This window comes from Mirounga leonina, unplaced genomic scaffold (genome assembly GCF_011800145.1).
Source record: "Mirounga leonina isolate KUSES-001 unplaced genomic scaffold, KU_Mleo_1.0 Mir_101664, whole genome shotgun sequence".
In the NCBI taxonomy this organism is placed as follows: Eukaryota; Metazoa; Chordata; class Mammalia; order Carnivora; family Phocidae; genus Mirounga; species Mirounga leonina.
Window position 1 is genome coordinate 20051125 of NW_023270175.1, and position 26212 is coordinate 20077336.

The window sequence follows — 26212 nt, forward strand, 5'->3', positions numbered from 1 at the left end:
AAATATATTTATAGAACACTTTTGAAGGCTCTTTTACAGCTTACCCACTATGGGTAGAACAAAACATGAAGGACTATGATGGCTCGCAAAGAAAATGGATTAGGTCCTTGCCCAGCGCCTAGATCAATGGTCTCAAACTTTAACACATACGTCAGCATCACCTGGAGGGCTTGTTAAAATTCAGGTGGCTTGCCCCACTCCCAGAGTTTCTGAATAGGTTTGGGGTATGGCTAGGAATTTGCCTTTCTCTTTTTTTAAAGATTTTATTTATTTATTTGACAGAGAGCGAGAGAAAGCACAAGCAGGGGGAGCAGCAGAGGGAGAGGGAGAAGCGGGCTTCCCGCTGAGCAGGGAGCCTGACACGGGGCTCCTTGTGGGGCTCCATGTGGGGCTCGATGCGGGGCTCGATGCAGGGCTCGATGTGGGGCTCAACCCCAGGACCTGGGATCATGACTGGAGCCAAAGGCAGATGCTTAACCGACTGAGCCACCCAGGCACCCCGAAATTTGCCTTTCTAACAAGTTCCCAGGTGATAATGATGCTGCTGGCCAAGGGACCACACCTTAGAACCAGTGACCTAGACTAGAGATCAGCAAACTTTTTCTGTAAAAGGCCAGATAGTAAATATTTCAGACTTTTGGGTCCTTGAGGTCTTTGTCACAATAACCTCTGTTGTGGTAGCATGAAAGCAGCCAAATCAATAGGTAAACACATGAGAATAGCTGGGTTCCAATAAAGCTTTATTTACGGACACTGAAATTTGAATTTCATATAATGGAATATCATTCCTCTCTTGATTTTTGAACAATTTAAAAATATGAAAACCATTATTAGGTTGAGGAGCATACAAATATTGACATCAGGCAGTGTTCACTGATTCCTGCCTGAAAAAGGCGCATTATCTAAGGAAGACAAAACAAATACAAGTGGATAAAAGAGACATAACAAAGCAGTAAACGTATGAGGTGTTTAACCTCAATAGTCATCGGGGAAATGCAAACTGAAGCCACAATGAGATACTGGTACACATCCACTAGAATGGCTAAAAATGTTTTAAAGATTAACAATGACAAGAGTTGACGAGGATGAGAAGCAATAGGAACTTTCATATAGTGCAGCTGAGAGGGTAAGTTGTACAACCACTTTGGAAGCCAGTTAGGTATTATGACCTAGAACGGAACACTTATGTACCCTATCACGGGTTGTGATAGAGAAACAGAGATGCCACTCTGATTCCCCTTCAAGGAAGGACATTCTGCACAGGTATGGGGAATGCATCAACAGATAGCCTCCAGCTGCCAGCTCCTTGAGGGTCTACCTTAGCTGCAGAGAGTTGCTTTGCCCAAGGTCATGCTCTTCCCAAGGTGAATGAGTAAGGCAGGAGAGTAAGTGAGGTTTGATGCAGAACACACAGATGGGCACTACTTGTTCCAAAGCTCCACGCCAAGTCAGCTCAAGCTTTGTCAGACTTGTATCACAGTTTATCTTCTTCCTCTGCTCAATCCTACTTCCTTCGCCTTTCTTCCACAAGTGTTAGTCCCTAATAAACATCTTGCACTCAATACTCCATCTCAGCTTTTGTTTCTGGAAAGCCCAACTTGCAACACCTTTGACCTAGTAATTCCACCAGGATAACATATCCTAGAAAATAATCATACGTGCACCAAAAGCCATATACAAGACTGTCCATACTAGGTTTTATTTATAATAGCCAAATATTTGAAACCATTCCAATGTCCATCAACAGGAGAATGAATGGTGATGTATTCATACAATGAAATATTACACATCAATGAAAATGACAGTTATGTACAGCTACATACATGACATAATATTGAGTGAAATGAGCAAGACAAGTGAATACTGTATGATGTCATTCATAGAAAGTTCAAAAACAGGCAAAGGCATTTATGGCTGCATCTGTAAGTGGCAAAACTATAAAGAAAAGCAACAAAATGATTATCACAGAAGTCAAGAGAGTGGTTATGTACAGGAATGATCTTCAAAAATTTTAACAGCTGGTATGACACAAACCTTGACTAATCCAAATAGACAGAAGCTTTTATACCTCATCAGAGTATGCTGGCTTGATACCAGCCCTGGTTTAATTCTGGGTGGAAGAAGAAGGGGTGGTCAGAGAGAAAGCATCTGGTTTGGGGGTGTCTTCCAAACTGCTAACAATGTTTGCTTTCTTTTCTTTTTTTTATTAAAGGTTTTATTTTTAAGTAATCTCTATACCCAACATGGGGCTCGAACTCATGACCCTGAGATCAAGAGTCACATGCTCTAACCAACTGAGCCAGCCAGGCCCCCCAACAGTGTTTGACTTCTTGACCTGGAGAGAAGTTACATGGGCACTCACTTTATAATCATTTGTTAAACTATACATATATATTTTACGTTCATTAAAAGAAGGGAAATAAGCATACTATGGAAAAATGTAAATACATGTTTTGTAAATATTTACTTTAAAAAATATAACTGTAAAGTGCTGCAGAGATGGCGGGGGAGTGAAGATAAGAATGATCAGAGCTCGGGCGCCTGGGTGGCTCAGTTGGTTAAGCGACTGCCTTCGGCTCAGGTCATGATCCTGGAGTCCCGGGATCGAGTCCCACATCGGGCTCCCTGCTCGGCAGGGAGTCTGCTTCTCCCTCCGACCCTCCCCCCTCTCATGTGCTCTCTCTCTCATTCTCTCTCTCTCAAATAAATAAATAAAATCTTTAAAAAAAAAAAGGAAAAAAAAAGAATGATCAGAGCTCATGGTGTGCTTATTCATTCTGTAACAATATGATACAAGATAGACCTTGAGAAGTTCCAAGAAGTTCTATAAGAGGTACACAGAGACACTGTTGTTCAGAAGAGGGAGCATTCTTTTCCAGCTGAGGGGTGAGAGGAGAAAAGCTTCAAAGAGGAAGGACCATTTGAGGTGAGCATTGAAGAATAGAGAGGATTTCAGCAGGTATGGTTGCAGAGGAAGTTGGGGAAAAGACACCATTAATAAGATGGAAGTAGTAGCATGTGATCAAGAAACGAAATAGTCAAATATTTAAAGCAGTATTTCACAACTTGTTTTGATGCTTAACACCCTTAGGAAAATTCTAAATCATGCATTATTTTCTGCAAGGGATAATTATATGTTCCACAGATACCTATCAAATAGCTACTGTGCTAGTGCCAGGTGCTAGGTACACAGCCATAGCAAGACAGACAAGGTTCTGGAGCTTACACTGCCTATATCTGGACTTACTTCTTTCTAAGTCACCGTTCTTCCTGAGAGCAGAAAACAGTCTAGTTTTATCCACGTGAACTCAGTCAATTCAATGTTGTGTGTGTGTGTGTGTGATTTCATGTTAAATTCAGTCAGATTTAAGAGTCACCTCTTCCCTTCGTCATGTCCCTCATGTTGATCTGGAACTCTAGAGTTAATGCAAGACTGAAATAGCAGTGGTGGGGAGGTCTCTACTTCTTGGGCTCTTGATATATTCTGCACCAGCCTTCCTTGGGATATATAGTCACCCTTTCATCCGTTCCTACTGCCATTCACTAGGGGGGCCAACTCCCTATCAGGCCTCTAATGGCACAGTCCCTACTGCTACCCAATGCTGCTTCCCTTCCTCATGACCACAAGATCCCACCTTCTGTTTTTTTTTTTTAAGGTTTTATTTATTTATTTATTTGTCAGAGAGAAAGAGAGAGCACAAGTAGGGGGAGGGGTAGAGGGAGAGGGGGGCAGGCTCTCTGCTGAGCAAGGAGCCCAACATGGGACTCGATCCCGGGACTCTGGGATCATGACCTGAGCTGAAGGCAGATGCTTAACCCACTGAACCACCCAGGCATCCCAAGATCCCATCTTCTAAGTTCCCTTTTCTACTTGCTTTCTTCTTCTCAGTTTTTTTTTTTTTTTAAGATTTTATTTATTTATTCGACAGAGAAAGACACAGTGAGAGAGGGAACATAAGCAGGGGGAGTGGGAGAGGGAGAAGCAGGCTTCCCGCTGAGCAGGGAGCCCAGTGAGAGGCTCGATCCCAGGACCCTGAGATCATGACCCAAGCTGGAGGCAGATGCCCAACAACTGAGCCACCCAGGCACCCCTCTTCTTCTCAGTTCTGAGGCTCTTATCTACTAGGGTAGAGGGATGGGGTAAGTAACATAACACATCTTGCCCAAAAAGAATTCTTCTTTTTTTTTTTAAAGACTTTATTTATTTATTTGACAGAGAGAGACACAGTGAGAGAGGGAACACAAGCAAGGGGAGTGGGAGAGGGAGAAGCAGGCCTCCCGCTGAGCAGGGAGCCCGATGCGGGGCTCGATCCCAGGACCCTGGGATCATGACCTGAGCTGAAGGCAGATGCTTAACAACTGAGCCACCCAGGTGCCCCCAAAAAGAGTTCTTCTTAAATCTCTTCCACCCTGGACTGAGACATAAAACAATAATCTAAAAACCAAGAGTGTGTTCTGCCCTTCTTTCATGATGCCTGTGTCGGAGGCGACACCAGCATCATGTGTCACTGCCTGCCTCGAGAAGTGTCATAGGATTGAGGATAGAAGGAGCTTAGGTAATCACTCAGTTGAATTTAGCCATAACTCTACTTTCTCTTTTAGGATTTTCGAAGTATGTGCTAGAGAAATCTTTACATGCCATGTAAGAATTTTGATCAGATAAATGCAGCTTATAGGTCTGATGAGTATCACCTTGAGAATTTGTAGAATTTTTATCATTTTTATGGTCTGTATTTCAACATCAGCATCTCTTTGATTTTTTTATGGATGTATATTAAACAGCTTATGACCATTAAAAAAAATTTAACACTCTATAAAGGTCAAGACCAAGATGACAAGTTAGCAGTATTCAGCTGAATGATCAATGGAGTAACTGAATCATGAGCATACCCGTCTGATTGTCACTAACTGCTGCATGTGTTCAATTCTTAAGGAAAATGCTGGGTAGAAAATAAGGTTTGTAAACAGTGGTCTTGGTAAGTAACTGGAAAGATATGTTCAGGACAGAATCCTTGGAGCCTTAAATACCAGGCTAACTCCATATTCTTTCAGTTTAGCATCTCCAGTTTCTGAGGGGAGAAGGAAAGTAGGCCTGGGTGGGCAATGCCAGACCTGGCTATGGGATTCTTGAAGCAGAAAGGAGAGTCTGGTCTTAGAGAATGAAATAGGGGTGGAGGTCAAAGGAAATGAAGAAACCAACTAGGGTAGGAATTAAGCAGCAAATACCAAATTCTATAAGAAATGAAAAGTATAAATGGAAATATGTAAATAAAAATGAGCTCTTCTTTAGGCTGCTTTGTATGGAAAGCAATAGCTGTGCTGGATTTGTGTATATGAAAAGTGAGGCTTTTCAACTAGTGGTGATTTAAAAATCTGTGAATCATTTATACCTCTGCTCAGCCTGCCTTTCAGCCTCTGGCTGCTGACTCACCCATGCAAAATCTTCCCCAGCCTCATCTATGTTAAGCAGGCCTGTTTCTGCCTTTGCAGGCCCTAAGCTCTCTCACTTGTGAATGCTTCAGCCAGCATCATATTAAACATATTAAAATGCATCCACATCCTGCATTAAATATTTATATTTTTGCTATAAATTTTTGAAAGGGCTTTTGTAATTTTTCTCTTGAAATTATTTGTGCATAACTAATTTAATTTATAATGGCTGTGATTTCTCCATAATCATTATACATACTTGGACATTCTTGGGAAGTGAGAAGATCCAAGCTAAAAATTGTTTTCAAAGACAGTGGATTTTTTAATAAATAGAAAATTTAATAATTAATGAGCTTGATATATTTTGTAGCCATTTAATTAAATTATTTTTGAGTTTTCCCATTTTTTTAGTATTTTATACTGTCTTCTTAAGATCTCACTTTATTTTATCTCTAAAAGCCTGTAAGTTGTAAGCTCTTAGTTACAGTTGTCTAATAGATAAAAAATAGGCACTGAGCACTGACTTAAGTGTGTGTGTGTGTGTGTGTTGTGTGTTTGTGGTGGTGGTGAAGGTGGTGAGACTCATGTTTTCTTGAAGCTAGAATTTCATGTATTTGAATTTTGTTCAATGACCATTTAACTCTTTGCATTGAATGTTTCTTGCATGTAAATACAAGTATAGGGCATAAGACCTTTATTTAGTTAGGCAAATTGCCATCTGATGATGATAGGTGAGAATGATCAGAGATATACATTAAGGAATTTACTATAGAATTGACAAAACTTGAGTTATTAAATACTATAGATGAAGGTGAGTAGGTTCACCAATAAACCTGAAGTTTCGGGGCACCTGGGTGGCTCAGATGGTTAAGCGTCTGCCTTCGGCTCAGGTCATGATCCCAGGGTCCTGGGATCGAGTTCCGCATCGGGCTCCCTGCTAGGCAGGGAGCCTGCTTCTCTCTCTGCCTCTGCCTCTCTCTCATGAATAAATAAATAAAACATTAAAAAAAAACCCTGAAGTTTCAAATTGGGCTGACTAGTTAAACAGTGATATCATTAACAACTATAGCTAAGTCAGAAGGTGGTTGTAGATAAAATAATGATTTTAGCCAATCTACAAAAATTTTTTAACACCTACATAAGCACTTAAGTAAGCACAGTCCCCGAAGTGATACTTAAAAAGATACAATAATTTGCTGCTGGATCAGACCTAGGGAATGATTATATTGGTCAAGCTTGCTTTCCTTCTCTCTCCTGGCCCTAGGCTGAGGGGATCCATATCTTTACCTAATTTTGACTCCAGGATCAGCTATTCCAATGTATCACAACTACCACTTTAGACTCCCTCACTCCATGACTTCTGCTTTGCCTGCTATACCAATTCCCAAGCTTAGTGCACCTTCTTGGTATATTTTCTCTACTCTTGCTTTTCATCTGCCAAGCATTGCCAAAGAAAATTACAGATCTTTGTTGATTTGGACTGCCATAGAAATTCAAGTTGTTTGCCTCCAACTGGGCTCTCTCTCTGTTGCTCTAAAACACCTTATTAAAAAGATTTTATTTACATTTATTCATTTGAGAGAGAGAGGGAGAGAGGGAAAGCCAGCATGGGCGCACACGAGTTGGGGAGGGCAGAGGGAGAGGGAGAAGCAGACACCCAGCTAAGTGGGTAGCTGGACGTCGTGCTCCATCCCAGGACCCCAAGATCACGACCTGAGCCAAAGTCAGACACTTAACCAACTGAGCCACCCAGGCACTCCTCTAAAATCCCTTAATTTTTCTGGACTCACTGTCATTCTCCAACAGTGTCTTTTCCTTCCTTCTCCACCTTATTCACGTTCCCAAGCCCTCTCTCTCAACTTCAGTTTCATTAAATTAAATGTGATAATTCAGGTAGGGCAGTTACCATAATGCCTGACACACAGAGGGTTCTCAATAAACACTGTTAGTACTGTTAATACTGAATGAGCTGCATAATGTGTTTGGTTAAAAAGTTCTGACTTTGGAGTCAGACAAACATTGAGTTTGAATCTTAATTTTGACATTTACTAGTTAATGGGCAAGTTGCTAAACCTCTCCAAGTCTCAGTTTTCTCACCTTTAAAATGGAAACAATAATATTACTATTTTACAGGGATTTAGTGAGGATTAAATGAAAGTGTGTATGTAAATCCATGTGGAGAGTGTCACATGAGTATTCAACATTAGCCACCAGGATTATTACTGGTATTACTATTATAACATCCACTTATTACTTTTTTTGGAGAAAGTCATCATCTCCCCTGTGCAAGACCACAGTTTTTAGTGTCCTCACCTCAATGTATTTCCATTTTTTCACAACCTCTTAATCTTTACAACAAATATTTGAGTACTCCACTATATGCTGGGCACTGTTTTAGATGCTGAAGATATGTAGATTCGGAGGAAGAAATCTCTCTCCTCTTCCCTAAAGTTGACTCCTGGGGCGCCTGGGTGGCTCAGTCGTTAAGCGTCTGCCTTCGGCTCAGGTCATGATCTCAGGGTCCTGAGATCGAGCCCCGCATCCGGCTCCCTCCATCCGGCTCCGTGCTCAGCGGGAAGCCTGCTTCTCCCTCTCCCACTCCCCCTGCTTGTGTTCCTGCTCTCGCTATCTCTCTGTGTCAAATAAATAAATAGAATCTTTAAAAATAAATAAATAAATAAAGTTGATTCCTCCATCTGTACCTTGGATCCTTGTTCTTCCCAATCACCAGGGGATTTATTTTATTTTATTTTATTTTATTTATTTGCTTGAGAGAGAGAGAGAGATTGAGCATGAGCGGGGGGGGGGGGGGGGGGGGGGGGCGGAGGGAGAGAGAGAAACAGGCTCCCTGCTGAGCAGGGACCCCCCCCAAAGCAGGGCTGGATCCCAGGACCCCCGAGATCATGACCTAAGCCGAAGGCAGATGCTTAACTGACTGAGCCACCCAGGCGCCCCTGGAGGATTTTTCTTATAACTTTTCTGTTTCCCTCTTCTAGTATCTTAAATTTCTCCCTCTTCGGGGGCCCCTTCCCCTTTGCTTTAAAATGGCTTCAGGTTTTGTCAAGAATTTCTGACTCTTCTAATTAATTGAATTAAAATTGTATTTCACTGCTTTTTATTTCCAAGCCTCTTCAGTACATGGTGTCTTGTTTCCATTTCCTCACAATACAGTCCCTTCTCAATTCCCTGTCATCTTGTTTCCCTCCTCACTACTTACTGAAACCACTTACTTAGTGGTCTCCAGTGACTTCCTTGACACATCCAAAAAGTCTGTCTATCCTCATTTTTCCATGCAGCATTTGACACTGCTAAACTTCCCCTGCATATTACTTCCTTGCTTTTCATTTTCATTGATTGTAAACAATTTCAAATGCAGGAAAGTACATAAAATAATATAAACAATATATGTGCCCACCACCCAGTTCTATCGAATCTTGCAACACTAACTTTTAGATTTTGTTTAAAGAAATAAATATTATACATATAATTGATATTACCTGTATGCCTCTCCCCAGTCTCAATCCACTCCCTCCCTTGAATTTGGTTATGATTACGCCCTTTCATGTTTTATATACTATTACTATTTTATCTATGTAGCCATAAGCAACAGATAACATTTTCAGACTTTATGTACGTAGTCTACTGCACATGTTCAGCTCTTTTTGCTCAACATTATGTTTTGAGATTTAACTCTGTTAATACATAGCTCGAATTATTCATTTTAGTTTCAAAATAGTATTTAACTTCATGAATACTGTGATTTATTTGTCCATTCACCTGCTGATGGACATTTATTTTGCTTCCCCTTTTTTTTGAGAGTACAAGTAATGCTATAATGAACATTTTTTTTTTAATTTATTTATATATTTATTTGAGAGAGACCACGTGCACGATTGCACATACATGCTAGTTGGGGGGGAGGAGCAGAGGGAGAGAATCCCAAGCAGACTCTGCGCTGAGGGTGGAGCCTGATGTGGGGCTCGATCCCACAACCCTGGGATCCCGACACTGAGATGATGGAGCTGAAACCAAGAGCCTTTGCCCAACTGACTGAGCCACCCAGGCGTCCCTGCAATGAGCATTCTTTTACATGTCTTCTTGTGCATAAAGGTTAGAGTTTTGCCTGGGTTTATACCTAGAAATGGAATTTCTGGGTTGAAGTGTATTACATATTCAACTTTATTAGGCAATGTCAAATTTCTCTTCACAGCAGTTCTACCAGCTTATGCTCCTTCTAGCAGTGGATCAGAGTTTCATCTGTTCTACATCCTCAACAACACTTGGTATTATCTGAATTTTTAAATTTTGCCAAACCAATAGTCGTGAAATGCTACCTCATCATTTTAGTTTTCAATTTCTCTGAATAGTAATGAAGTGAAACACCCTTTCATGTCTTTTTTTTAAGTTCTTATTTATTTAACTAATCTCTACACCCACCACAGGGCTCATGGGGCTTGAACTCATGACCCTGAAATCAAGAGTCACATGCTCTTCTGACTGAGCCAGCCAGGCACCCCCATCCTTTCATGTCTTTATTGGCCATTTGAGTTCCTTTGAATATGAATTGCTTGTTCATATATTTTGTCAATTTTTCTACTAGGTTTCTTTTTTTTTCTCACTGATTTATAAGAGGTCTTATACATTCTGGACACTAATTCATTCATTAATTTAATCAATTTTTTTCTAGCATATACTTTGTTCCAAGAATGGTTGTAGGTTCTGGGAATGTAGTTATGAACAAAACAGACAAAATTTCTGCCCTCATGGAACTTACATTCTCATGGGGGAAGGTAAATAATAGACAAGATCAATAAGTAAAATAGATAAAATAATGGATAGTGATAAATCTTATGGGAAAAAAATGAACATGGAAGATGAATGAAGAGGCATGTTTTTGTGAAAGTGGGTAAGGAGATTGTTTAATTGCAATTTTAAATAAAGTTGTCTAGGAAGTCTTCACTGAGAAAGTGACATTTGAGCAAAGACCTGAAGGAGGTGAAAGTGCAGGAAAACAACAAGTGCAAAGGCCCTGAAGCAAGAGTGTGCCTAGAAAGTTCTAGGAATAACAAGGAGCAGTGTGACTAGGCAGAGTGAGTTGCAGAGAGTGGTGGGAGAGAATTCTGTAAGGTGATGACAGCTAGAAGTATAGAACCTCATAGGTTATCCTTTGTCAGTTAAATGTATCAAAAATATCTTCTCCCAGTCTGTGGCTTGTCTTTTAACTTGTTTATGTTGTCTCGAAGTACCTGCATTTTGAAATTTAATGTAGTTAAACGTATCTATCAATTCCTTTATTGTTTGTGCTGTCTGGTGTCTTAAGTAGTCATTCTTATTCCTTATTCCAAGCTCGTAAAGATACTCTCCTATTTTCTTCTGAAAGTTTTAAAGTTTTGCTTTATCACGTTTGGATCTTGAATCCACTTGGAATTGAATTTTTCCTATATGGTATGAGGTAGGGATCTAGTTTTATAATTTTCTATATGGATGATCCAGAGTCCCAGAACCATTTAGTGAATAATCCATTCTTTTTCCACTGATTTGGAATGCCACATATGTTGCATATCAACTTTCCGTATATGTGTATGAATCTGTTTGGGGCTCTGTATTCTGTTCTATTGGTCTGACCAGCTCCACACTGTCATAATTACTTTAGCTTTAAGATCAGTCTTGCTATCTACTCCACTGTAGATTCTTGAGCAAGTAAAAAACACAATTGAAACATTACTCGGGGGGCGCCTGGGTGGCTCAGTCGGTTAAGCGACTGCCTTCGGCTCAGGTCATGATCCTGGAGTCCCTGGATCGAGTCCCGCATCGGGCTTCCTGCTCGGCAGGGAGTCTGCTTCTCCCTCTGACCCTCCCCTCTCTCCTGTGCTCTCTCTCATTCTCTCTCTCAAATAAATAAGTAAAATCTTTAAAAAAAAAAAAAAAAGAAAGAAAGAAACATTACTCGGGGAAGAATGTTCTTATGGTTATCAACAGAGTAAAACGGTCAAAGGAGAGATCACAAGGACTACCAGTAAAGTGATGGGGGTGCAAATGGAGAGAAAATAAGGAATCTGAAAGTAATTCCAAAGAAAATATTAATAACGTTTGTTGACCAGTTGGATACAGAGAAATTAGGAGAAAGGAAGAAAGCACATGGCTTCGAAGTTTCAAGCGTGAGTGGCTGTGTTAAATGATGAGTTAGTTTTGTCATCCAGTATTGTGTTAACCAGTGGGATATGTTGGGCAGGGGGTCTGGACCCGGGAAGTGTATTTGGTCGTTGTCTCGTTAGAGATGACCGGGGGGGGGGGGGGATAAAGGAAGAGCTAAGATCTGAGCTTTGGGGATTTTTCTAAAGATTTAGGTGGTGGAAGGAAGAAGGGGAAGGGGAAAACATCTAAGAGGTAGGATAACCAGCAAGGTGTGTTATAACTGTAATAAGGATTTCTTTACTGGATTTAGGTCCTATTGGTCCAACACATTTGAGTTCTCTCATAGTTATAGCTGTGTTTTGTTTCTATGGCAATCTTCGAAGCCCACAGAACAATTCTGGTGTCAGGGGCAGTATTTAAAACGCACTCCTCCCTGGATGTGGTAGAGACGCCCCCGGTCCGTCGGGTCTCTCGCTGCAGTTCCGCAGGTTGGCCGCAGGGGGCGAAATCTGCGGCGGCCTGGAAAACTGGCGGGGGCGCGAGGCGCCGCTCTCTCTCGGGTCAGGCTCTCGGCTCTCGGCTCGGCTCCCGGCTCCCGGCTCCCGGTGCCCTGCGTGGAGCTGTTCCTCAAACGACGCGCAGCCGAGGACTGTGGGTGAGGACACGGGAGGCAGTGTCGTCGGATCCGCCCGCAGTCCGCAGCTCCACTGAGCCCGGAGGCCGCCGGGATGGAGCCGCGGCTCCCGGTCGGAGCCCAGCCTCTTGCCGTATCCGCCTGAGGGAAGGGGGAGGGGAGGCCAGGCTGGGCGGGCGGAGGGGTGGGGGTCGGGGGAACTGCGGAACGCGGTGGAGGGGTTGGGGGGCGGTCGGGCCCAGAGGCCGAGCGGAGCAGGGTAAGGGGGCCGGCGCGGGAGACGATGCCTTGGGCAGTGGGGAGGGGGGGCAGAGGGGTCGGAGCCTCCTTCCAACCCGCACCGCGCCACCCCTCCCTGGCCGCGCATCTGGAGGAGACCCTTGACTAGTGCCTGCATACTATCGAGGGTATGGAGATGAAGGGTACTCTCCGGGAGCCCTGCGCCCTGACGCTAGCCCAAAGGAACGGGCAAAATGAGTAAGTAACCACCTGATTCCCACGGAGGAGGGGAGCCTGCCAACTCCCAACCCCAAACCGTGACAAGCCACCCACCCTCCTCCCCCTGAGGCTGCGTGGGCAACAGGTTCAGGCCCAGGTGTGAAGTGCGAGTGCTGTAGGCATGGGGCTTTGTCCCCAACTTCCAAGCCGCCAGATCGTTCCTGGCAGTGTGGTTCAGTGGAAAGGACTCAACAGGCGGGCGTTGAAGCAGGAAGCCTGGGTTTTTAGTTCCTGCCTCTGCAACTGACAAGTGTTGTGTAACCTTGGGCAAGTCAATAATGCTTTCGGGGTCTTGGTGTCCTCATCAGTTAAATAAAAACATTAACTGCCTTTACCTTATAGACTTTGAAGTTGTAACTGGAAGAATAATAAATGCAAAAATGGCTTGCAAAAAGTAAGTGTTATAGAAACGCTTGTTAACCTTACAGAAGTGCCTTTTCTTAACCCCATTCAGCTGGTTCCTCCAGTCTCCCCACTCCATATTCCACTTGGTTGAAGGCATATTCATTAATTCAGTAATGGTTTAGTGTACACCAGTAACTGCCTCACTTACTGACTTGACTGATAGAAAAAATAATGAAATGTGTAGAAATATAAATATTTGGCAGTTTATCAGTGTGTGTTACCTTCCATTCTGCCTTGCATTTAGAAGCTCAGTAAATACTGTTGACTGACTGAATAAAAGATTATTTTGATAAACTATCACTACAGTTGCTGATCTCACTCCCTTTCCACTAATGCCTCATTTTAAAAGTATCCATGGTGACCACTGCGTATCATGGGCCCTATCCCTGTGTGCCCAAGCCACCTCCCTTGGTTGTTCATTGGTTTCTTGACACCAGAGTTTAAAAATCATTGATCACTTAAATCCTGTCTTCTCCAAACATTGGATTTGGCCTAAAAACAGTTTTTCTCAGTCCCTGCTTTTAGACCGTCCAGACTCAGTCAGTCTGTGCTGTCTAATTTACACACAGGATATTCCCACTAACCTAGCCTGCTCTTTTCTGAGACTCTTGGTGCAACTCTTAACTGGACGTCAATTGGGCCTATGAAGTAGCTTTTCCCTAGGTCCTGTTTGGTCAGCTCTGTTGGTGTGGTAAATTCATGTTGTTTTTCCCAGATTTCATTAAACCCTGAAAGACCAGTTTAATAGTAAATTCAACAGAAAAGTGAATTGAAAAGTGAAATACCACCGCCACTTCCAAAGGCTAGAATGGGTGGAGAGATGTGACCCTTGGGTAAATCAGTAAATTTTTTGCACTTCTGTAAAAACAAAATTAGGAGGATTAAGTAAAATAGCTACATTGTTGAGATGACCACAACCTAGGATGTGGTTCCTTGGTTTGATAGGTTTAGAGCTCTAGTTAGCTAATACGGAAGTGAGCAGCTGTCCTTGAGATAAATAAATGCCTCATTCTATCTGGCCTCCAGTACTAGGAGAACTTTTAAACTTGGAGTGGGGGACACCTGGGTGGTGTTAAGCATCTGCCTTCGGCTCGGGTCATGATCCCAGGGTCCTGGGATGGAGTCCCATGTCGGGCTCCTTGCTCAGCAGGAAGCCTGCTTCTCCCTCTGCCTCTGCCTGCCGCTCCTCCTACTTGTGCTCTCTCTCTGACAAATAAATAAATAAAATCTAAAAAAAAGAGAAATCATTTATTGGAGACACCTGATACTGTCATATCATCTATAATCCTCAGATTCTTGTCTCATGGGTACCTTCTCTGACTTGGATTCTTCTTAGAATTTTTTTACTTTGGGGCTTTTTATCTTAGAATTTGAAGCCTATTACAATCTTTAGTTCTGTAGTTCCTGCTGTCAACCATTGGAGAAATTTAGTTGAGAAAGTAAAATTATAATTAAAAATAAGAGGTTTTTTTGAAATAGGGAATCAAACACTTCATTTTTTTTCAAGGAAAATGGATCATGATGCAACCTGTTGTTTCATCTTTAACCTTCCTTGAACAAATCAAAGTATTTCTTAGGCATAATGCCGAGTCCACATTCACAATTTGCTACTCTTTTTTGTTTGACAACTACCAAATTCTAATTTCCATTTTTTTAAAAGATTTTATTTATTTATTTATTTAAGAGAGAGAGAAACAGCATGAGAGGGGAGAGGGTCAGAGGGAGAAGCAGGCTCCCCGCTGAGCCAGGAGCCTGATGTGGGACTCAATCCCAGGACTCCGGGATCATGACCTGAGTCGAAGGCAGTCGCTTAACCAACTGAGCCACCCAGGCGCCCCTAATTTCCCTTTTTTTTTGCCATATACCTACTACTTTTCATCATCTTGTTCTGAAAGCATGATTACATTTAAGAAGTTTTTATACTTATTTTAAGCCCTGTTCTTGCTACAATTTATTTAGTGCCTAACACATAGTAGATATTGGGGAATTGACTTAAATTCCAAGTTTATCTTTGTTTTGTGATGGATTTTGGGGAGGTTGCACTTTTTAGATTGAGGTATAATTGACATTGTATTAGTTTCAGGTGTACAACACAATGATTCAATATTTGTATACATTGTGAAATCACAGTAAATCTAGTTAATACCCATCACCACACAGTTACAAATTTTTTCTTTTAAAAATTTTTAAGATCTACTCTCCTAGTACCTTTTAAATATACAATACAGTGTTATTGACAGTAGTCACCGTGCTGTACATTATATCCCCATGACTTACTTATTTTATAACTGGAAGTATATACCTCTTGACTCCCTTCATCCATTTCACCCATCCCCTACCTCTTACAACCACTGATCTGTTCTCTGTATCTGTGATTTCAGGGGTTTTTTTGTTTTTGTTTTAGATTCTACATATAAGTGAGATCGTATGGTATTTGTCTTTCTCTGATTTATTTCACTTAGAATAATGCCCTCAAGGCCCATGCATGTTGTTTGTTTCATGATGGCTTTTTTTTAAGATTTTTTTTTTAAGATGTTATTTATTTGACAGAGAGAGACACTGAGAGAGGGAACACAAGCAGGGGGAATGGGAGAGGGAGAAGCAGGCTTCCCGTGGAGCAGGGAGCCCGATGCAGGGCTCGATCCCAGGACCCTGGGATCATGACCCAAGCCGAAGGCAGACGCCTAACGACTGAGCCACCCAGGCGCCCCCTTTTTTAAGATTTTTATTTATTTTTGAGAGAGAGAAAGAGAGGGAGAGAGAGAATGAGCTGGGGGAGGGGCAGAGGGAGAAGCAGACTCCCCTCTGAGCAAGGAGCCCAGTGCAGGACTTGATCCCAGGACCCTAGGTTCATGACCTGAGCCAAAGGCAGATGCTTAACCAACTGAGCCACCCAGGCGCCCCTTCATGATGGCTTTTAACAGTACAATCCATTTGAAGTTTTACTGCTAATGTCAAACACTCTATTTCACATCTTCATTTCTTTGAGATTATATTGGTTTGTGTTCATTTTCCCCAAAGTGAGCTCTTCCTCCTTCACTCTTGCTTTGTCAGTCTTTATCTAGTTTCTGATCTTCGTCTGGGTTTATAGAACTTTCTGCTCAACTCATGAACTTTGCTGGCTGAAAGGAGCCTGCCCAAGGGCGCCTGGGTGGTGGCTCAGTCGGTTAAGCGTGTGACTCTTGATTTTGGCTCAGGTCATGATCTCATGGGTCCTGAGATTGAGCCCCATGTCCAGCTCTGTGTTCAGTAGGGAGTCTGCTTGAGATTCTCTCTCTCCCTCTCCCCCTCCCCCTCCCCCCACTCATGCACACATGTTCTCTCTCTAAAATAAAGAAATCTTAAGAAAAGGAGCCTGCCCCATATTCCTCTAGTCGCCTTAAAATATGAACCCTTGCAAATTAGGCAAGCAGAGCCGAAAGACAGCATTAATATTTTTATTTCCCCTTAGTTCTAAGTAATTCCTTTCCCCATGTTATCTCCTTTAAAGTTAACACATTTGAAAAAAAAATTCATAAAGCTAAAACAAGTCCCCCCAAAAGACAATAAACTAGAAATAAAACCCTTCAAAACAGTGACATTTTTTTGAAGATTTTTAGTTATTTATTTAACAGAGAGAGACACAGCGAGAGACACAAGCAGGGGGAGTGGGAGAAGGAGAAGCAGGCTTCCCGCTGAGCAGGGAGCCCAACGTGGAGCTTGATCCCAGGATCCTGGGATCATGACCTGAGCCAAAGGCAGACGCTTAACTGACTGAGCCACCCAGGTGCCCCACAATGACATTTTTTAATGTCAGAGGTTGAACAAATGGTTTAGAAAATTATCTCTGTATATAGTTTAGTTAAACTGGTTCATTTATTCAACCAATATTTATTGAGCATCCATTAGGCAGGAAGGAAAACCCAAGTATGATATGGTCTTTGTTTTCAAAGAGCTCAAATCAGTGAGGGAAATAAATATAACTGCAATGGATGGTGTACGTGCTTTATTAGAGGGGTAAACAAAGGGGATCAGGGCTGGTTCTGCTTCGGGGAATTAGGAGAAGCTGCTAAGAGGAGGTGATATTTGAGCTAGGTCTCAGGAAGAAAAGAAGAGTATTTGTGGCAAAAAGAACCACCTGAAGACTGCCTGATTTGGGGAAGCTAAGAGATGTTCAGAATGGTTGTTTACCAGTAGGTCATACCTTGATTCTGGGCCACTAAGATAAGTAGTAAATGAAAATTAATATTTCTGGAGTGCTTAGAAGTCTTTCATTTCATACTGGGGGGCCAAATTCAGTCATGTTTACCTAGAAATACCATCATGAAGTTGGAAACCAGAGTAAAAACACAAGGAATGTAAAGGCACTGGTTGTGATATCTGCTACCCTGTTGGTCATGGGTTATTTTAACTGATCCAGCTGGCTGGGCACCTCTTCTTACTTCTCCATGAACCTGTATACTTGTTTGAAGAGACAGAACCATTCTTTGGTAAAAGCCATGGGAATACAATATGAAAGCTAATTTATGAAATTTCTAATTTATTTATTCAACAAACTTGAGTGAGTACTGAGTTCCAGGCACTATGCTAGGTGCTAGAAGTACTGTGGTGAAAAGACAACCATAGTCTGCCCTCATGGAGTGCACACCTAGCTACTCTTCACTCTGGTATGCATACTCTAAATGTGTATGCACTATAATTCTTGTTTTTAAGATCGTAAGCTGTGTTTAGGACATAGACTATTATATATTCTTTATGGCGTAGGACAGTGTGGGTATTCAGATACTGATCATCACTAATACCCTCTTAGATCTAGAGCAATTTCTAGCTGTCGTGATGCTCAGATCCAGGGAATGAGATACAGTAAGTCTAATATAGACTAGATTTGTGTAACAATACAGCAGTATATTTTGTTGTTAAATGTTTGAGTTTTTCAGTAGCTATTCGTTGATGCATTCTTCTGTTTCCTAGGTTAATAATCCAGTTGCGCGAGAAGGAACAGCATGTTCAAGATATCATTCCTATAAATAGCCACTTCAGATGTGTTCAAGGTACTAGCTTTAATTGCCTAGCTAGTTTTACAATGTTTTTCCTTGGTCATTATTGCATTGTGTAATACCATACATATTTAAATACCATACATAAAATGAAATGTATTACTCTTTGCATAAAATGATAACATTACTAAGCTACCATGGAGAAGATGGTAAGTGCTTTGTCTGTGAGTGCTGAAGGGTTGTACTGAAATACTCACCTGCTTCCCTGGCTGGGGGTTAGAGATGTATGTAGTCTGTTACCTATGTAGGTAGGCTTTTATGCTTATGGACCTGTATGTGGATCTAAATGACATTCTTTGGTTTAACAAACACACTGCTCATTGTAAAGTATCAAGGTCACTTGGATTCACACACATTCAGCACTTTTTCCCCACACTATTTGAAATTAAAACATTTGGCAACAAGCCTTACCAGATTTTAATACCTTACACTCAATTGTGCTGATTCTCAGACCTTGACATTGGTGAATCATAAGAAAATTGACTCCAAGGAGGAAATATTTGGCTTCCTGCCCTCAAATTTGGAGACAAAGAACAGAAAATCTGTTGTTTCATCTGCTACAATGACACTCAAAATTTGGGAGGTTTATGTGGGAGGTGTTGCTTCTGTTATCTCACATTGCTCTAGAAGGGAAATTGATTACTAGAGAACAAATGCATTATGTTTCCAGTGGGTTCATTGGCGTCATCAAAAAGAAAGTATTCTGTATCAGTTGTAGCTTTTTGAAAAACTTGAATATTGCCTTGCACAGATTTTTTTTCTTAAGTTACATTGAACTTTTTTTTTATTACAAAAGTAATACATATACTGTAGAAAGTTTGGAAAGACTAGAAAAGTATAAAGAAAATAAGTACATTCCCATTCTTCAGAGATAAACACCTAACATTTTCTTTTTTTTCTACACATGTAATTTTTAGGGTGGGCAGAACTCATACTATATGTAATTTTTTGCGTGTTCTGCATGCCATCACATTATGATTGCTTTTCCATGCTATTAATAGGTATGTACTATGCCATTTTATGAAGAGCCCATAATGTAGTTATATCCGTGTTTGACATTTTGGTTTTTTTTTCACTAGTTTAAGTAGTAATGTGATGAATATCTCTGTACATAAATCTTCTTGCACATCTCTTATTAGGATTTATTCCTGTAAGTAGAAATACTAAATGGGTATGACTTTTTTTTTAATGTGTATGACTTTTAAAGACAATATATATTAAGAATTAAAAATGCCTGCAATGAATAGTATCCACATTGTATAGAAGAATGAAATAGCCATTTAGCCTGCCCTGTGTGAGAGGGACATACTGAATAAGGTACCTGCATGCCATAGTAAGTTGCTGTGGTCATTATACTTTTCATGGTGTAGCACCATTTATTACATACCTAGCCCTTTAAGGAGGTGAAAAGCCAAAGAACATGACCTTAGGTTTTAGCATCCTATTAACTCTATACCTATTTTGTACTATTTCTACAGCTTCTTTTACCCTATTTCTCTTAGTATTCTTTTTTAATAAGAAATAGATGATAGATTGTTAGATTGTTAAATTGTAATCTAAGAAAATATACACAGTATATACACATAGTAGTTCCCGGTAACAAAAGGAACAGTTACTTCCTTGAGTTTTTACATCCTTTCTCTTTCCCAACCTGTGCATCTATTTTGATAAGTCTATAAATACTTGGGTTTTTTTTTTTTTTTAAGATTTTATTTATTTGACAGAGGGAGAGACAGCGAGAGAGGGAACACAAGCAGGGGGAGTGGGAGAGGGAGAAGCAGGCTTCCCGCGGAGTAGGGAGCCCGATGCGGGACTCGATCCCAGGACCCTGGGATTATGACCTGAGCCGAAGGCAGATGCTTAACGACTGAGCCACCCAGGCGCCCCAATACTTGGGTTTTAAAGAATTAAAGTTACTGAAGAACAGTGGGGAACTTACAGTACTTATGTCCTGATGCACTATTGTCCCTTGCTTCATCATGCTAATGAGAATATTGAGGCTATTTTTTTTTTAATTTTTTTTAAAGATTTTTATTTATTTATTTGAGAGAGAGAGAGAGCATGAGAGAGGGGAGGGTCAGAGGGAGAAGCAGACTCCCCACGGAGCAGGAAGCCCGATGTGGGACTCGATCCCGGGACTCCAGGATCATGACCTGAGCTGAAGGCAGTCGCTTAACCAACTGAGCCACCCAGGTGCCCCGAGGCTATTTTTTTAATATTAGACAACTACTCACCAGTAGCTACTGTAGTAACTAAATAATGGGGCCAAATATATAATCCAGGCTTGTGAGGGAGCAAGAAAAGGCTGAGACTACTGGATCTGGCCAAGGGAAATCCAGGGTAATCGTAAGGAGTCAGTACCCAGAGTTCAACTAGCCAGGAGGGTCTTACAGGTGCTGTTGGCCAATTCAGGGAAGTCAGAGAGGAAGAGATGGGTTACATCTAGACACTGGAGGTAAGGAAGGAAGTCCAAGAGAGTCATCTGGGAGAAAAGAGAACTCTGAACTTGGAGACTGTGCTTTGCCCTGTTTTATACTTCCTTGTTGGATGTGGTAGTCCTGATCCCAGGTATTAATTGTAGCCTGAAGGTCAAGAGCTTATATTCTCTGATCCTAAACGGGGCAGAGGCAGAGGAAATGAGATTACTGGGAAGTTTTCAGAGACAAAATCTGAGTTAAGAAAGTAATTCACCTCTGGGCCTTTGGGGTCACTTCCTTGGCTTTTTTTTTTTTTTTTTTTTTAGATTTTTAAAAATTTATTCATTTTTAGAGAGTGGGGGGAGGACGAGAGGAGGAGGGAGCCCCACACATGGAGCCCACGGAGCTGGATGGAGTCGGATGCAGATGTGGGGCTCTATCCCATGACCCTGAGATCATGACCTGAACTGAAATCAAGAGCTGCATGCTCAACCAACTGAGCCACCCAGGTGCCCCTTGGCTTTCTATAAGAATTATCTAGGGGCACCTGGCTGGTTCAGTCAGTAGAGCATGTGACTCTTGATCTCGGTGTTATAAGTTTGAACCCCACGTTGAGTGTAGAGATTACTTAAAAATAAAATCTTTTTTAAAAAAAGAATTAACTAAGTGACGCAGTTAGATTATATTAAATCAGTATGTTATAGTTGAGGGGAATTAAGCTCACCTTCACTTGAATTAACATGTTTATATTGCCTGCTATTATCGTTCCTTGATTTGCTTTGAGGTGTTCCATTTGGTTATTCAGTTTAGTTTTCTTTTAGTTGAATTGCTCAATATCTTTAGAACCTAGTGCTTCCAAATCCATTTTTAAAAATGCTAAACAAAAAAGCAAAGGGTTTTTAAAATGTTTTCTAAGACCTAGGAGTGGTGACTGCGAGAAGCAGTTATTTACTTAGGCGTATACTTCTTTTAGTTGTAATGAATGGTTTTCTCTCCCCTGATCCTGTTCTTTCTTCTTTTCCCTCAGAAGCAGAAGAAACTCTTTTGATTGATATAGCTTCAAACAGTGAGTACCATTCTGAATGGAATTTATTTTCATTCAACATATATTTAATTGAATACCCACTAAGACCCCTTTTTGGGCACATTTTAATTTTACCATCTTATCCTGTGTTCTTCGTTTCCTTAAGGCAGCTGTACAAGTTAACTTTGCCCCCTAAAAACATTTAGTCTAAACATAAGAAAAAGTAGGTGGCTGGCAAGAATCTTTAAAAAGTTGAAGATGTGATCTGCTTCTCTAATGCTGAACTTCTTTGAGCCATCAGTATTTTTACCATCAGTGGTTTTATGTCTTTTTTAACTGCTGTTATATTTTAACATTTTTTCTCAACTCGCTTTTTATTTTTGCATATTAAATCATAATGTTTTCCTTTATTCGTTATATTATTTGGGAGGCTATAGAGTCCCTCTTGTACTGGGGATTCCTTGCTTGTCTCGGGCTACCTCTTTTTCCTTAAAATAATTTTGGTCTTTTATTTAAGCTCCATCCCCTCAAGGCATCCCTTTATCAGAAAGAACATGGTCTTCTTTCTCACTCTTTCAGTTTTCTCATTTTTATCTGTTTGAAGCAAATCATCATTGACTTTCTGTGCAAGCTGTTCTCTGTTTATCATCTAATTGTACTGCGTTATGGGGAGGAGAAAATGGGCACTTGAATGCTACCTTGACGACTCAGTGGTTGCTATGGAAAAGAGTTTGTGACCACATGAATGTAAAACCAGTTGCCTTATCTCTTGCTTGAGTCCTTGGATGAGTGGGGTTTAGCCCTTAGCTTGGGGCTATGGGTTATACATAATTTTGTTTAGAAACAGTCCCTGTCCTTGCCACCATTAATTTGTATTGAACAGTTTAGATAGGCTTTTTCTGATTTGGGTTTTATTATTCTTTTCTTTGGTCATGGATTTTAGAAGTCTTAAGGGTTAATTCTGAAAAGCTAAATAAACCTAGCTGCTGATTTCTGCAGGTATCCAAGAGAGCAAATAACTTACTATCTATGTCTTATTGTGCTTAGAAAGGAAAAGGCAGAAACAACACTAAAAAAGCAAAATTTGAGCAAAGGCAGTTCAGTAGTGACTGACATTGCTGTCGAAATAAAATGCCAGAATGTCCTGTTCTTGCTGTAGAAATAGATATTTGATCCAAAGCTGAAAAGTTAAACTGAGCTGTGCCTTTTCTCTTATAAACACCTATTTATGGCATTAGTTCCTTTGGCTTCTCCTACATAGAAATTAGCCACATGTTGCTCTGTCCAGAGTTCAAGTTACTGGATCATAGCAGGGTAATAGTTCAGTAACCCCTTGAATAAAATCCTTTGTTATTTCTGCCCATTTAGTAATATTTGCAGTGAAACCAGATTTTATCTTGATCTTTGGGCTTCATACACAAACCTTTAGAGCATATAGTATGTTGCAGGAGGGAGGTCCTGGGTTTGTTAGGCAGGCCTGATTTTAATGTAAATATGTGTTTTCCCATTGTGTGGATGTTGGTATTAAACATTTTAAAATATTTTTTCTGATTATTGAGGTAATAAATATATCTTCATTATATATAATTTGGAAAATTCAGAAAAGTTTGAAGTATCAAATTAAAATTATGTTCCTGCAATCTAGAGATCGCCACTGTAGTTAACATTGTTAGGTATCTCCTTCCAGCCTTTTATGTTTTTATATGACTGGAATCTTTATATGTAGTTTTTGTGCTGCATTTTCATTTAACATTATATTGTGAGCTTTTTCCATGTCATTTAAAATTATTTAAAAACATGATTTTTAATGACTAGTATTTCACCATAGGTATGTGCCAAATTTTAATAAATTAAGTCCTTTATAAAATTAAGACACTCTCAAGGAACATGGTCCTAACTAATAGTTACTGAGTTTTAGATATTTATCTTTTATCCAGCCACCTTATAGAAATATATTTAAAATTTTGGGGGTGCTGTTTATTTTGTTTTTTTGTTTTGATAGACAGCCCTAGTCATTTGCAAATAATAATTTTGTCTCTTTTCTTCTAGTACCTATAACTTTTAGTTTTGCTTCATGTGTCATTACACCAATGAGAATTTTAAGACCAATATTAAATAATGATGATAATCCTTGTTTAGCTCCTATTTTCAGTAAGAATGCCTCAGGTGGTGCTTCATTGTTGAGGACATGATTGCCTGTTGATTTGATAGGGTTTTTTAAAAACCATATTCAGAAACTGCATTTATTTCAAGTTTATGTGGTTTTTAAAATCATAAATGTATATTGAATTTTATCAGATGTCTTTACGCTATTTAAAGAGATGGTTATATTATTATTCCTTATTTGACCTATTGATGGACTGTATTATACTAATTTCCTAATATTAAATCCTCCCTTGTTTATTCATTATTTAACAAATATTTGTTGAGTGCCTTCTGTTTGCCAGGCACTGTTCTAAGTGCTGCAGAATCAGTAGAGAACAGCATAGATAAGATTGTTGCTCCTGCTTTTGTTCTTGCTTCTGTGCTGTTTGGTACTAGATGCCTATAATCCATTAATTCATTCTATAAAATATGAGTATCTTTTATGTGCTAGGCACTGGGCTAGGCTCTAGAGATATATCATAAAGCAATATAGTTAGGTTATATCATCAATCAGTACAGGAAACAGACTTTGAACTGATAAATGTAAATACTTACGTAGTTGCAGTTTTGATAAATGCTATCAAGGAGAAATACAAAGAGTTTATAAGAGGGTTAACTAAATTAGGTGACATGGTCAGGGAAGGCCTCTTTTTTTTTTTTTAAAGATTTTATTTAATTGACAGAGACACAGCGAGAGAAGGAGCACAAGCAGGGGGAGAGGGAGAAGCAGGCTTCCCGCTGAGCAGGGAGCCCGATGTGGGGCTCAGTCCCAGGACCCTGGGATCATGACCTGAGTGAAGGCAGATGCTTAACGACTGAGCCACCCAGGTGCCCAGGGAAGGCCTCTTTAAATGACATTTAAATTGAGACCAGAGGGGCTAAGTAAGAGAGGGGTAAAAATGGAGAGAAAAGTATGCCAGGTAAAAGGAACTACATGTGTAAAGGCCCCAAATTGGGGAAGTAGCTTGACACTTTCTTTGAAATGAAAGAAGGCCAGGGTGACTGGAACAAGGCTTAGGCATCAAGTTAGGATGGGCTAAGGCCGGATCCAGTAAGATCTTGTAAGCCATGTTAAGGAATCTGGATTTTTACATTTAAAAAATGGGAAGAATATGAAGGATTTTATGCCAGGGTGTCATCATTTGCATGAAAGCCAGTTAGGAGGCTGTTTTAGGAGTTTAAGCTTGAGGGGCACCTGGGTGGCTCAGTCAGTTGGGCGTCTGACCCTTGATTTTGGCTCAGGTTGTGATCTCAGGGTCATGGAATCTGGCTGACTGGGCTTTGTGCTCAGCGGGGAGTCTGCTGGAGATTCTCTCTCTCCCTCTCCCTCTGTCCCTCCTCCTCCCCACCCCCCGGCTTATGCACACACTCTCTCTAAAATAAATAAATCTTGGGGCACCTGTGTGGCTCAGTTGGTTAAGCGTCTGCCTTCAGCTCAGGTCATGATCTAGGATCCTGGGATGGGGCCCCGCATTGGGCTCCTTGCTCAGCAGGGAGCCTGCTTCTCCCTCTCCCTCTGCCTGCCGGTCCTCCTGCTTGTGTGCACGCTCTCTCTGTCAAATAAATAAATAAAATCTTTAAAAAAACCTTTTTTTTTTTCTTTTAAAAAAAAAGAGTTTAAGCTAGAGAATATGAGTATGGTGGCAGTATAAATGGAGAGAAGTGGACAGATTTGATAAATGTTTTTGGAGGTTAAATCAACAGAGGTTGGTTTGGGCATAGGTAGTGAGTTGAAGAGAAGTGTCAGGGATGACTCTTAGGTTACTAGCATGAATGTGGATGATGGTACCATTTGCAAAAATAAGAACATTGCAGAAGGAATGAGTTTTCCTTTGAGGGGGGTCGTGAATTCAGTTTTAGCTATGTTTAGTTTGAGATTTCTTTGAGACATTTGAGTTTAGATGATAAATTGACAGTTGAATGTATGCATCTGAAGCTCAGAAGAAAGGTCTGGGCCACTAGCACATAGATGGTATTTGAAACCATGAGAGATGATGTGATTGGAAATAGAGCCATGCTATCAGATATGGTAGTACTAGTTACATTTGCTTGTTTAAATTAATTAGAAATAAAATTAGAAGTTCAGTTCTTCACTCACACTAGTCACATTTCAAGTACTCATTAGCCACATGTAGTTATTGGTTACCATATTGGACAGTGCTGATACCAAGTGAGAAAAAGGTTTTAGATTGAACTCTAAGGAACCCTGCTTTTTTAAAGGTTAGATAGAGGAGGAGATACCTCAAAGGGCACTAAAAAAAATTAGTGACCAAAAAGAGAGAGGCAAATTAGATGAGTATAGTATCATAGAAGCCTTCAGAAAAGATTATTCAAGAACTGGTCAACTATTGATTTCTGCTGATAGGTCTAATAAGATGACTGAAGAGGATCTATTGGATTTAGCAATTTCGAAGTTATTGGTGACCTTAACAAAGATATTTTAGAAGGGTTGTGGGAGCCAAAGTCATATTGGGGTGGATTAACGAGA

The 26212-nt window shown here is 40.6% G+C and overlaps 1 protein-coding gene and 1 non-coding gene across 5 annotated transcripts in view; one reads left to right on the forward strand and one right to left on the reverse strand.

The window, feature by feature from the left end:
- Positions 1-2235: 2235 nt before the first annotated feature.
- Positions 2236-2309, reverse strand: TRNAK-CUU. The gene has a single exon. It is a non-coding gene; the product is annotated as a tRNA-Lys (tRNA).
- A 9826-nt stretch (positions 2310-12135) lies between these two features.
- Positions 12136-26212, forward strand: part of OCRL (OCRL inositol polyphosphate-5-phosphatase) — a 53072-nt gene continuing 38995 nt past the window's right edge. The window contains exons 1-4 of one of the 4 annotated variants that reach the window (XM_035008394.1): positions 12136-12332; positions 12597-12676; positions 18053-18132; positions 21583-21621. In XM_035008394.1, coding sequence (XP_034864285.1) covers positions 12294-12332; positions 12597-12676; positions 18053-18132; positions 21583-21621 — 238 coding nt within the window. In that variant the 5' untranslated portion in view covers positions 12136-12293. Of the gene's footprint in view, positions 12333-12594; positions 12677-13039; positions 13092-18052; positions 18133-21582; positions 21622-26212 lie in introns of those variants that run through there. The other 3 variants (XM_035008398.1, XM_035008402.1, XM_035008413.1) reach the window with 3 other exon arrangements.